This window comes from Zootoca vivipara, chromosome 5 (genome assembly GCF_963506605.1).
Source record: "Zootoca vivipara chromosome 5, rZooViv1.1, whole genome shotgun sequence".
NCBI classification, from domain to species: Eukaryota; Metazoa; Chordata; class Lepidosauria; order Squamata; family Lacertidae; genus Zootoca; species Zootoca vivipara.
Window position 1 is genome coordinate 52,869,394 of NC_083280.1, and position 14,362 is coordinate 52,883,755.

Genomic DNA, 14,362 nt, shown 5'->3' on the forward strand with positions numbered 1-14,362 from the left:
TGCGCTGAGCTACGAAATAAAAGGACTGGGGAGGAGCCACACAGCAGGCCAGTGGCTAAACCGTGAATTACCTTAACATTCAGTGGGAACATGGGCCTTCATTCTATTTGTATTGGTCCTGTTTTTATTGTGGTTTCATTTCTTAGATGATTTGTTTTATCATTTGTGTTTTTGCTGTCCCGAGCTCCTTTGGAAAGAAAAGTGGGACATCAACTTAATAATGAATGAGCAAAAACATTTGTCTCGAGCCACTTTTTAAACTGAAATTTCCAGGCAGGATTAAAAAGAGACAGACAGATTTGGGCATGGAGGATGAGCAGTTGGGTACAATTCTGCTCATGATTACCTACACTGGCTGCATGGGATGCAGGTGCATTTCCAAGCACAATTTAAAGCACGGGTTACTATCCTGTTTTGAACCAGGTTTTCCAAAGGAATGCTTGCAAATGTACAAGTCTTCCTGGGCTTTAAGATCAGCCACAGGTGTAACTACATTCCCATTCCCCCCCCCCCAAAAAAATCTTCTCCAGAAGGTGCCCCAACCCACCCCTAGAGCTGATTTTTTAGGGCACATAGGGATCAGAGGTGGGGAAAATTCCATTCCATTAGCATAATTCTGGGCAGAATGAGAGCACTGGATACCACCTTGTGGACCAAACCTTCCTGTGTTGAACAGATTAAGTCTGAAGGGGGCTCCTATGCATGCTTGCTAGAATGCAAGAAGCCTCCAAGTGATTGGGAAACCTGCTTTATCAAGGCTCCTGATCACAAAAGGTTCTACTATTATTCTCCCTGTATTCAAGAGAAGGTGGGAAGAATGTCAAGGTGGGATGGGTGTGAGGGGATGCTGGGGACAGCAACCCATGTCTCCTACCTGGGTTGAGAATTCTACAGCCCTGTTCAGAGAAACAAATGAAAGTCTTTGTCGGCACCATCTGTACTTTTCTGCACTTCTTTCTAACTTCCTGGTTTACAATTCCTTCACCCCAATTGCGAATGAAAACACATGCCATAAAGAAATATGTTAGCCTTTAAGATGCCAGAAGACCTTTTCTGTGCTGGAGGACACTAACATGGGCAACACTCCAGGAATGTAAAGGACCCCTGGACAGTTAAGTCCAGTCAAAGGCAACTATGGGGTTGCAGCGCGCATCTTGCTTTTAGTCCGGGGGAGCTGGCGTTTGTCCACGGACAGCTTTGCAAGTCATGTGGCCAGCATGACTAAACTGCTTCTGGCACAACGGGACACCGTGACGGAAACCAGAGCGTGCGGAAACGGCGTTTACCTTCCCTCCACAGTGGTACCTATTTATCTACTTGCACTGGTGTGCTTTCAAACTGCTAGGTTGGCAGGAGCTGGGACAGAACAGGAACTCACCCTGATGCGGGGATTTGAACTGCTGACCTTCTGATTGGAAAACCCAAGAGGCTCAGTGGTTTAGACCACAGTGAATGTCTTGTGTTGGAAATCATGACATCAGAAAATGAAGAGCTGGTGTAGGCTACAGTTGAACTTCTATCACCTCTATCACATTATTAATGCAACTGAAACACACACTGCAAGGAGCAACAGAACACCTACTGCCTAAAATGAACTGAAATAACTTGCTTACTTCGTGACTACTCTTTTTATTTTCTTACAAAATTGCTGCTTTTATTCATTTTTCAGGCTTATGATTGAGAAGCTAAGTACAAGTACTACTCTCAAAATTCCCAGACAATTTATGCCACCCATTTGCATCACTGATCATGAAACTTGTACGAGTTAATTTTTCACGGTATGAATATTACGAACCTTGAAGTGGATTTTCAATCCTTGCTGCACTGAATATTTTAGAATGACAAGACAAACAGCTGTGGCTATGGAGTGCACAGAAGCATTTTATTGATGTCTGACATGCAACAGTAACTGGAGTGAATATCTAAAATTAAGATTATAATTTTGATCAAATAAAACATGTTCAAGTTTACAAAAGCAATCAAAATGATAGTTCATGCATTTCATCATTCTATATATACAGGTGTCACATAAGATGTAACTTTTAATTTTGGAAGGGGGAAATGGGTACAAATTATTAGTCATTGCACAAAAACAAGGGAACCCTCTTTTATCCAAGACATGCACATATCTTTCGTATAGTTGTTGTAAGTCTCTAGTACAGCATCTTATTGTACTAAATACAGCTGCAACCAATTCAGAACAGAATGTGCTGTATTTGCTGCAGATTCCTGGAACATAGAAATGCTCTTCAGACGTTACTCGTGCAAAAAGGGACATGTACAAATGGGTTGTGGGGATGTGCATGTGGTCCCACCCCATTGCTGCTCTACTTGTGGCTGCACACAAATTTAGCTGTAATGCAAGCACCGGAAGAGCAGTTTTTAAAGTCACATGAGGAGCAGCCAAGAATAAAGAAGGTTCTCTGCTGCAGATGTCACAGCTGAGCCCCTGAGTAGCAGGTAACAACTGAAGAGGCCTATATTCTACAGGACTAAGTGATGGCCAACAGTGCTGCAGGCAGAGGTACCTTAATAGATATCCATCTGAGGATCTTCACCAAAGAAGTCAATAGGTTAAAGTGCTGTAACTGTTGCATAATACTGCTGGTAATGGTACCTAGATTTAGAGTCAATTTGGACACGCATAAATGGGGGTGTCAGAACCTGCTTCTCCTGTTCAGCCCTTAGAACACCTGGGAGAAAAATATTTTTACAGAACCCACAACAGACTTGTTCATCTATCAGTGCTGTAATCCTTTGTTGGTTGCTTGGGAGCAAAGAATTTTGACATACAACAAACATATTTTAAAACACATACATTTTCAATTCTTCCACTTCTACAGCTTTTAAGGACACACGGAGCTCAGCTTGTGGGGAAACCCTTAGCCTAAGTTACATTTTTTTAAATATATAGTTGTAAATAATATTCCACTGCAGCAGTAAATATATTTTAAGACATACGTTTTGTTTTTAATTGAGCAAAGAGCTTGGGGTGGGAGGTGGGAATAACGGTTTGTTAAGATGCTCAATTGAGGATATGACCCCATTTATAAAGCACTCAAATACAAGGCAAGGTTTTAACAGCTGGAACATTACAACTAGCCCTTGATTTACAGCAAACAACAAGAGATGTAGCTAAGCATAATCTATGAATAAGTCTACATTCATTGGAAAGTGGCAATCAAGTTCAACATAAACATTTAAAATACAGCAGTGAAAAGTAATATAATACTAAACATTCTTTCTGGTAGTAACTTTTCACTTGATAGCTACAACCCTAAGAATGGCCTTCATATACTTTACAAGAAATGCTAACCATTCTGCTCTTAGGCGGTGCAATTTGAAAAGGAATAAAGTATGATTGCCAAAAAGCCCTTCATGCTAATTTTTCGCGAGACAGAGAATAGAAGGATGGGTAAAATGTGGGCATTCCCAATATTGTCCATCTTGGTGATGAACTGTATGTGGCATGAAAGGGTGGATTTTGAAGCTCCTAAAAACAACTCAGGATAAATTGTTTAATGCTACAGGTAAATAAAAAATATTGGGGGGCAGTGTTTTATTATAAAATGATTATTGTATATAGTTTAAATAGAAACATGGAATCTGAAGACATACAAATACTGGAGTGTGCTCTCACCAAAGTTATTCTCAGGCCAGAGTTGCCTTGCAAATTGCCGAGGTGGTACAGGTACAACCACCCTCCTTTCATAAGTAGCCTCTCCTAATTTCTGCTTGTAGCTGAACCTTGGTCATTGCTCCTAGAAGCATATATTTGCACAGGACAGTCATGTGTCTATTCTATGATTTCTGTGATAGTGTAGCTCAGAATTGCTCAGAGAATGTGGATCAGCATTCAAAGTTATATTTCCAGTAGTCAGTTTTGTCACAAATTATGAAGGGGTTTTGTTGCTTATAAACACTGTATTTTTCTGTTTTAGCTATAATAATTTTACAAACGTATTTGCAATTTTTTTGCTGATATTTGCATTTAAATATTGGAAATAAAAAGGTGCTTGCATTCACTTATAGATCAGATTGAAAACTCATGAAAACCCTTCACAAAATGTTAACTAAAGTTCTTGTTAACTCTGAGTATGAGAAAAACTGTATAGTCAGTTTGATCTTTCACATTAAGATGCTAACAGAAGAAATTCGAAAGGTGATTGAAAATAAGATTAATAATTAACATGAGTTCAGAATTCTGTGGTTTATACTCTTCTGTTGTAGCTGAGGAATGCTCATTGAAGACACATAATGAACTTGCATATAATGGAAGTTCAAATTAAACATCAGTGGCCCTGTAATTTCCAATAGTAGATGGTAGATGGTAGTAATTAAGTATGGTACTTTGGATCTGCAAGCTTTAAGTGAGCAATGGAATATTAAAATACATTCTGGTATAAATGATGATGGCAAAGCATCTATTTCAAACACAGTAGTTAACCTTAAAAAACAATAGCTTAGAATATGCATCCTTTGGTATTCATCTAAAGTGAAAGTACATAGACTTACAGAAAAAGCTCTTCATGTTCTTCTAAGACACAGTACCACCATTTAGAGTTACTCATGTATTAGGAACGACAAAATTGCTATAGGAAAGTGGAAATGAATCTGTCCATGGCACAATATTCTGCTTAATGTGGCTGAGGATATTCAATAATAGAAATACTCCCTTTCCACCATCTTCTGATGACAAGCTCTGCCCTATTACTTTAGTTAAAAGAATGTTTTGATTAAGGAAAGGTTCTTGACATGGTAACAACAAAAAATTAGAGCTATTTCAACTAGTATTCTTTATCAGTCAAAAAGGAGGGGGGAACCCTCTTTATGTCTATGTTTGAGAAATGTAGATTACAAGCAAGAAAAATTACTATCTGAAAAGAAAAAGAAACCCTCTTCTTAACACTTCATGTACCTTATGTTTAAACCTATTTCACTTCATGTTGGCAAACATTCTGTTTTGTATAAAGCAAATTAAAACAATGCAAAGTTTTTATTACTGGTATAGCAAACTATCTTTCTCTTCATGGCAGTGCTTCCCATTAGAATCACATTTTGCCACTTTGCAACAGGCACACAACACTATACACAAATGTCACCTAGTCAAGAGACATGCTTAACCAAATACATCTATCACTCTTAAGTGAAGATCAATATTTGATTTGGACACAGAATATAGTACTTAAGAAAAGAACAACAACTCCCCATTTTAAAAAAGCACTCTCCTAGATTGGGAAAGACAAGCGAGCACACAATTTCCATTTCCCAAGTTTGGCAAAAGCCAAGGAAAGATGTAAACGCTGACATGTCCGTCAGCATTATCTCCCATAATTCATATAAACTTTCAGAAAATGAGGTATTCATTCATCACTTTCCTATGCTTTCTTTACTTAATGCATATTTGCATGCCATATCCTCATATTTAGCATCCATACCAATTTCAATAACTTGCTACTTGCCATGATTCTTATTGGGTACTAATGCTTCAAAAACATTCCATTCAGGAACCATTAATGTCAGCATCTTTATGTAAAAACACATGACACTTCCTCACTGATAATCAATCCTCTACTGGTGATTCCTAGTCATAAAATGCTAACAATAAAATCTCACATCTTCAGATTTCACTTCATGTTTAGAGCTGCAAAACACATCCCGCTTGTGCGCATACACATAGACAGCATGCTGTAAGATCAAAGAGACTGATTGAAGTGCAAAATAAATATTCAAGTATGTGTCTAGGATTGTATAGCTCACAGTGGTATACAAGTTACTACAATTTTTTTAAAAAAACAAAAGATGCTTGCATGTAAATGTTAAGAGGAATGTTTCATAGCAAATGGAATTTAAATCTTACTTTTCCAAAAACGTTATGCAGCTCATGTGGGTTGCCAGTTTTGACAATACTAATCAGTATTAGGAAGCTAAGATATCAAAACACTGAAATAAACAGTCCATCCTATTAAAGAAATATCATCGGGTGTTGGCACTGGCTTAGCTTTTTGAAAATTTGCCAGCTCGCCGAGAAGGTTCATATGGCACTCGGAGAATACTAGGAGTTTCTTCCATTACTCGCACAAGAAGATTATCAATATAGTCCTCAAGTTCACGAATATGGGTGTCCTTCTTCTTCAGTTGTTCTTTATGTTTCACTAATTCTTGTAAGACCTCTTCATGTGTAAGGTTACGATACCCTGCAGCAGCATCAAATGGATTTGCATCCTAGAATAAAGAGAGGTGGGGTTTTTTTAGGGGGACATTACAGAACTTCAAACATCACATTAATACCAGTACTAGTGCTAGAAGAGAGGATGTGAATCGGAAACCACATATAGCAACTCATTCCCCCTTTGACATAGTATCTGACTAGCACAATAGCAGCCTATTTACCTTGAACAAGCTGTTTATCTGGTTCAGCTAATGCATAGCTAGATGATTAATCAAGTCAAACATTTTTATGTATACCCTGTAAACGCATTTTTATAATGCTCAAAATTCATGCTGGCTTAGAAGTGTAATATGCCAAATTCTTTAAAAATGTGAAAAGTATAGTCAAATCTTGTCTAACCTAACTCCTCCTTCCACTCATTAAATACTGGACTATAATACATCAGGCACTGATGCTGTGTAACTCTCATGTTCATGGAACATGAGGATAACATCCAGTGGGTCACAAACTTCATGAATTAGTGAGCAGTTTGCTGTAACAGAATCCCAGATTCTTAATACCTCACAAATCATTATACAAAGAAATGCTGAAAGAGCACCAGAATATAGTAATACTGTCTCACTAAAGTACATATCCTTTGCACCAAATGGACTGATATGGACTAATGACTTGATTCTTAGGCTATACCTACCATGTGGAGCCACTGGAAATATTTCCACTGGGTGGTCAATTCATCTGAGAATATTCACTACAGGGATCTCCCACTGTGTGTAGTACAAGCTTTACAAGCTTTAAACTTTGTAACCCATGCCAGCATGAAAACTACATGTAAGTTATTTCAAGTGTATTTCTGTGTAGTTTAATTGGAATAGGCTCTGATAGCCAGGACAACAACTGACAACACCACTTGTGCCAGCACCCCCTGTACTGTTTTTCAGTCAGTCAGTTCACACAGGAAAACATGGGTTGAACCACTGGATGACAATTCTCCTTTTTCTAACAACGATTATGCTAAATAATGAAGTCAGTCTCAAAGAAGATCATTTCTGATTTGTGAGCATTTGCTTACATATAGTCTAATTCATTAAGCAAGCACAGTCCCAGGAGAATATTGCAACCATCAGAATGATTTTGCTGATTAATTCTGGCAGCACTTCAGTAAGAAAGGAAAGAGAAGTTGCAGGAAAATATAAATACTGAGGAGTTTATAGTACACCAACTTTTCAAGCTCTCACTGTTGGTCTGTAGCAAAAGCAGGAGCAGATTGTAATTGAGATCTAAGGGAAACAGGCCTCCATCTGGGACCCACAGTACAGCATTATTAAGTGAACATTTCTCTGGAACATTTCCCACTTTCCTGGCAGAAGATGCTGCAAGGGAACCAGTCTATATTTGAAAAGAATCCAAAACGATTAAAATGGATAATAGATGTGGTTCAAAAACATTTCTTGGTTGCTTCCCAACAGTGAGATAATTCTTTTGCACTCTTGCTTTTTAATGAATCCAGGCTCTATTTTAAGACTTGTCTGCATCTATCACTTTCTATATTTAAATAGCAAGTTATGGATAATTCAAATATGCACATACCACTGATCACTCAATAACCTGTGGCTCAATGAGTGAACTGCCTCCTTTGAGAAGTATTGTATTTGTGCTTATGTCTGGTATGGTGATTTGTCTGTGATGACCATTTCACAAATGCAAGTCATCATTTGAAGTTGCAAGTCATGAAATCACAAATATTTATAAAAAGACTGTTGCCTTTTAAAAGCAGTTAAATTAGTATCAGGAACACAAAATGGGGTTTTTTATTTAAAAGTATAACAGCCAGACTCATCAGCACTGTCAGACAAACAGAATTGGACAACGGTTCTACAAAAATTTGCCAGATTCCGTAGTTGCATCCCAAGCACTTGGGGGGCTGGATGGCCAATGAAGAACTGACAACTGAAAAATCCCTGTTTAGTTGAAAGCTTGCTGAACCTTCTGAGTCTCAGCTAACCTCAATATCTCACCCCAATATATTTATCTATTGCCTTCTTTAAATCTGACCCCTTGCCCTAATCCTTTGCATGGAAGAGAGAGAGAACACATTCCTCTGTGCTCCATTTTCCCTTTCTTTTGGTAGCTCCTCTCTGCCACTTTACATGCCAAGCCTCGTCTACCATGGGAATGTGCAGAACAGAATTGTGTAAACCAAGGCATATCCAAAAACTACTGTTTGAACTGCCTTTCTTTCTCAACTCAACCTTTAGGAATGCAGCCAAGGATTTATGTAGCTTCTTAAGCCTTGTTTGTCTAATTACCCATTCTAGTCCTCCTGTGTCTGTGATACAAAAATCAGAGCACTTGGATTTAAGCAGATTTCAATGGGACTAAATAGTTTATGGATCAGGCTGCTTATGTTCTTTTTCCAGACTACTTAATGTGTGTTGCAATATTTGAACAAAGTAAGAAATATACTACAATTATGAGACTGCACTTAGCTGGAAAGAAAGACCTATTAGAACTGACCTACAGGGCTGCTGATGTTGCATACAGAATTTTGAGCTAGCCTACAAAATAAAATTAGAAACTCACAACACTGATGGGCAAATTTAATTAATTTACAGTCCAATCCTATACATGTCTACTTGGAAGGATTCTCCTCTGAGTTCAGTAACTTACTCCCGGGTAAGCATGTATTAAAGCTGTGGGTGTGTGGAAATTTTTTAGGGAGAAACACACATAATTCATAACTTAACATATACAATTGTACAATCTGATAAATTTATTATATTTTCAGTGCGATTCTATGGATGTTTATTCAGACTCACTCAGTTTAGTGGGGCTTAGCACTGCAGCCTCAGAAGTAAGCATAATGAAGTGTCAGAGGCTGTGCTAAAAAACTGTGGGGGTGGATCCCTGGAAAAAGCAAACATTCTCTCCACCCCAAATTTCCCCAGACCTTGCTAATAACTTGGATAATGGCATAGAATGGAAGTGTGTAAAATATAGCTGATTAGAAAAGGCAAGTTAGCAAGCCAGTATAAATGTTACAAGTTCAGACATCAGTCAAACTGTTACAAATGTTTGAGCTCTTGATAATAACTGTAAGCAGAAGAATTTTTGACTGGTTTACACTTGAGCCAACTTTCCTTTATCAATTACCACAGTTAAGAATATTTACATCTCGAAGTAATATTTTGTAGATTAATGTGTTTAAGAGAAACTTACAATGTGGTAAGTTTTTGTCTTAAGGATTTGAATTCAAAGCCAATTCAGTATATTCATGTATAGTTATTTTATCTCTGCATTACAAATGAAGGGTTTGGATAATCAAAAATGTGTTTGTGTATATGTACACAAACTAAAACTAAAACCATGTTTGTAAATGAAAGTAAGAAAATCTGATGTACTTCTAACCTACAAAAAAGCTAGTAGCAGTCATATAGTTTTTAATTATACATTAAACCCCAGATGGTTCTGTGTGATGTATCTTTAAGATGTTCATTTATAAAACAGACCATATGATTATTTCAAGTAAAATGGTCATATGCATTCAAGTGCCACAGCTATTGAAAACTGTACAATTTTAGTACTTAAAGTAAAATGAAAACATGTGTTGAACGACTGAGGACAAATCTTGCTGGAAAATAAATATTCTGCTGTAACTTTCTAAAAAAGAACAACAACAAACCCCCACACACTATGATACCTATCATTCAGGAAAGTGCAAGGAAAAGGGTAAGATTTCAAATGTGTAAACATGTAGAGAAAGCCTTGATAACCAAATATTATTTGGGTACAAACTGATAGTCACAACTGCTGGAAAACAGATAAAATGACAACTTGGCATACTTTGATCATCTGTTTATTGTTCTAATGAGGAACTTTGCTTTGGGAATATCATCTAAACCACTTTCTCATCTCTTGTCCTACTTGCTTCATCTCCCTTTCAGTTCCTAATTAGGCTTTAAAGAGCTCTTGCTGCCCTTTCAACTGGCTATTGCTCCTGTTTAAGCACTGTTCATTCAGAGACAGGTGTTGGCATCACCAGAGCACAAGGCATATAAACTTAATTACCAAACACCACTTCCAAGGGAATAAAAAAATATAATTCAATGGAGGAACATCATTTAAATTACTTCAAACTACTTACAGAATAATCTTACAACATTTGAATTTTTACAATAGTTGTGTTTCAAACTTATTATATAAAAACATACTCTAACTGTATTTTGCCCAAAATGACCTGGGCATCAACATTGCAAGTAACAAAGGTTAGCTCATTCCTAGAGAGGGACGAGTCCAAAACAGGATTATTTTATCACCTTTAATTTCTCTAAGGAAAACTAATTGCTTTCTTTAAAAAATTCTTTTGCTAGCAATTTATTGCATAATGTTGGCTGTTATCATTAAAATACATAGAAGCCAATTAAGCATTTTCCAGACAATATACTGAAAACAATCTCTAAGGATGCAATCCTACACACAACTACTGGCAGCTAAGTGTAAACCACAATGAATTCAGTGAGTGAAATTAGTCATACTCAGAGTAGACCCATTTTAAATAATTGATTTCAGTGAGTATACCAGTACATTGTCTGTGACTAATGTTGGATATCAAATATATAAAGGTGTAAGATATGCCTATGGAGCTAGATTCAGGTAGGTAGCCATGTTGGTCTGACACAGTATAAATATATACCGGTATAATAAATAAATAAATAAATTGTCTAGTAGCACCTTAGATACCAACTAAGTTTATTCTTGGTATGAAAGCTCATACCAAGAACAAACTTAGTTGGTACACACACACACACACACACACACACCTATGAACTTAGTTATGACTAAATTAAAAGTTAAAACATTTTCATAAAAATATTACCTAACTCAAGAACAGGCTTGACCACTAGTATATTTCCAAAGCAATGAGGTTTTTGTTTTGTTTTAGCTATTCTCCTGACTTTTCAGGGTCAGCTGAATATTCCAAACAAAAGCAGATTAACTTTGTGAGCATTTTTGTGAGTATTAGCAATCTTGATATATTTACTCATCAACTTAGCACACTCACTTTAAATCCTCCTAAAACATCTCATAAAGTTTCATAGGATTTGAAATTGTGAAAGACTAGTTGAGTTCATTGTCTTCCAGTAAATCTCTTCCTTAAGAGTGTGTGTATTCCACTGAGCAGACTGAATAAAGACTATTCCTGCAGCTAATTTATTAACCATAACGCCATTATGGTGCTGCATGCTGACTGCTCTAGTTGTCTCAGTTATCATGACTAAGAGAATGAAATGACTTCCCTGCAAGGAAAAACTGAAGAGATGAGGCTGTTCATTCTAGAAAAGGGAAGCACTAGATGTGGGAGAGACATGGTAAGTGTTCCTAAAATTATGGATGAAGGATTTTATTTTTTCTTTCATGTAAGGAGTGCTTACCTGCTAAGAGGCGAAGTGGGGTTATGTTGCTAAGCACACCAGCAAACCAGTCAAACACACTTCCAGCTAAATAAAAAAATTCCTTCAGTAGCACCTTAAAGACCAACTAAGTTTATATTTTGGTATGAGCTTTCGTGTGCATGCACACTTCTTCAGATACCAGCTTCCAGCTGGTATCTGATACACTTCCAGCTGCATATTATGCAAGTATGAGAAGAATCCCTACATGAATTCCAACAGATCTGTGTACAACTCCTCTACATAAAGCTGGATCCTAGGTCAGTCATGATTCCACCCCCCACCTCACATGCATGGGGAGCACCTTCTCACAATAGCTGCTGGGGCATGTGTGTGTGTGTGGCCGGTTCAGAAAATCCATGTTCTATTTGCTAGAACTCTTCATTATAACAGCAGAACTAAAGATCACCACATTACATTGATTGGCAGCCAGTTTAGGACAGACAAAAACATGTATATGATATAAATAAATATGTCACTATCACAATCTACTTATACAAATCTATGGTGTGATCACACTTGAAAAATGCACTCATTTCTAGTAGCTGCTTTTTTTTAAAAAAAAAAAGATGTTGTAGAGTTGGAAAGGTTCAATGGAGCAAGACAAACCAAGAGACAGTATGCCTTTGAATGCCAGTTGCTGGGACTCATGGACAGGAGTGCGCTATTGCCCTAATGTCCTTTTTCTGGGCTTATTATAGGCATCTGATTTGCTACTGGGAGAACAGAATGCTGGACTTTGATGACCCAGCAGGGTTATGTTCTTATACCGTATAATTAACTGAAACTCACTATCACACTAGCTTTGATGGTGGTTGCTAAATTGAGTCCACATGTTCAGAGGCAGTAGACCCGCAAATATCAGGTGTTGGGATGAACAACAATGAAAGACTGCCTTGCTTATGAGCTTCTTAGAAGCATCTGGCTAGACACAGTTAGATGCAAAATGCTGGACATGAAACACCCTTGGGCCTGTTTCAGCAAGGTAATTCTTATGTTTATATATATAATACAACAAAGTAAATATTTATGACACACTTAAATAGGGTTAAATAAAATTTACCCTGTTTTATTTTAAAACAACAACTCTCAGACATCAAGTGGAGTATTGATTAAGCAATAACTTACCACAGTTTTCCTGAGGTCTTCGATATGCGCAGGATTCACATTAAAACTATGGAAGCAAATGAAATGATATAATAAATACACATTACAGTCATGCCTCGGGTTAAGTACGCTTCAGGTTGAGTACTTTCAGGTTAAGAACTCCACGGACCAGGAAGTGTTTACTTCCAGGTTCTGCCGCATGCGCAGAAGCGTTCACGCACTATCGCCGCTCAGGTTAAGTACTTTTTGGGGTGTGAATGGCACCCCGGAACCAATTAAGTACTTAACCCGAGGTACCACTGTAAATCTTTATTTTTTCATCTACAATACTGTCTTATTTATTTTATAGTACAGTACATTGATTATTGCCATCATTTTATGAATCAATGGTCTCGTTTGACAGTAAAATCCGTGTTAAATTGCTATTTTAGGGGGTGTTTTTCATCGTCTGGAACGGATTAATCCACTTTCCATTACTTTCAATGGGAAAGTTCGCTTCAGGTTAAGTACGGACTTCCAGAACCAATTAAGTACTTAACCTGAGGTACCACTGTACTTTTTACTTCATTCATATACAGGTAGAACAGAGTCACCTTCAATTCCCACCAGCAGCCTTATCACCCACAAAATAACAACATATAATGTTCCAATCAGGTTTGCCCCACCATTGTCACTGAGGAAGTCTTTATTCATTACACTCATACATGAGAGCGGAAGGCAGGCAGAAGTGTGCTAGAGAGTTAAAATGCTACTGGAAGTCACATGTAATCCAGACCCAGTGGTGGGTGGTGGATGTACCATTTTGTGATCCCTCCTCCAAACTCAGTGACCCCGTCTGCCACATTGGCAAACTATTGTTGTTTGCAAGGCACTAAGTAATGACTTGCTACTGTTACATGCGAAATATGTCCAAAACAAAACATCAGTTATCCATGATTTGATCCTGCATAAGGGAGCTGGCACAACTTATATTACTGAGATCTGTGCGGTAGAGCTAGGACTAAATTTCTCCTAAATGTGACTGATAAGTAGGGGGACTGGTTTGCTACAATCTATAAAGATTTGTTCTCTCATTCCAGACTTGACAGTCAGGACTGAGGACTCTGCTAGAGTACAATCCACCACATTGCCCAATAGTTTCCCTGCATGAGCTGACAGAGGTGGCATGTATCTGGTTTGGTGTTGAGGACTCTGATGTAGACTCTGAAGGACTTCAACATCCTTGCCAAAGCTACTTTCACAGTCACAACCACCACCATGGGGCAGTCCCAGTGTGTCACCAATCCAACAGAATGACACAACAAAAAATGGTTATTTTCAAGCCGACTCTTGTGTCAGTGAAGAAGTAATCCTTCCCAGCCTTTTTCAAAGCACCATCCAACAGGGGTGTTTTGAAACTCGTTCAACAAAATTTTACTACACCAATGGGCTTGGCTGAAATGCCAATGATGAAAGAAAAAGGAAGGGTGGGGAAATGTTTTAGCAAGCTCTTCAGGACACCAATGAGGCAGGGCCTACCCTGAAGTTCAGGAGTCCGTTGTTGGAGGAGACAATTAACAAGCTGATCTTCATTCCTACTGTATAGGAGGGGGGCAATCATGAAGGATGAAAAAACATCCCTCCACTTGCCAGGAAA

At 37.8% G+C, this 14,362-nt stretch overlaps 1 protein-coding gene across 2 annotated transcripts in view; it reads right to left on the bottom strand.

The window, feature by feature from the left end:
- Positions 1-551: 551 nt before the first annotated feature.
- Positions 552-14,362, bottom strand: part of RAB11FIP2 (RAB11 family interacting protein 2) — a 33,280-nt gene continuing 19,469 nt past the window's right edge. Inside the window, exons 4-5 of one of the 2 annotated variants that reach the window (XM_035138045.2) lie at positions 12,748-12,793; positions 552-6,225 (exon numbers count right to left, since the gene is read on the bottom strand). In XM_035138045.2, the coding sequence (XP_034993936.1) occupies positions 5,998-6,225; positions 12,748-12,793 (274 nt within the window). In that variant the 3' untranslated portion in view covers positions 552-5,997. The remainder of the gene's footprint in view (positions 6,226-12,747; positions 12,794-14,362) is intronic. The other variant, XR_004693894.2, reaches the window with a different exon arrangement.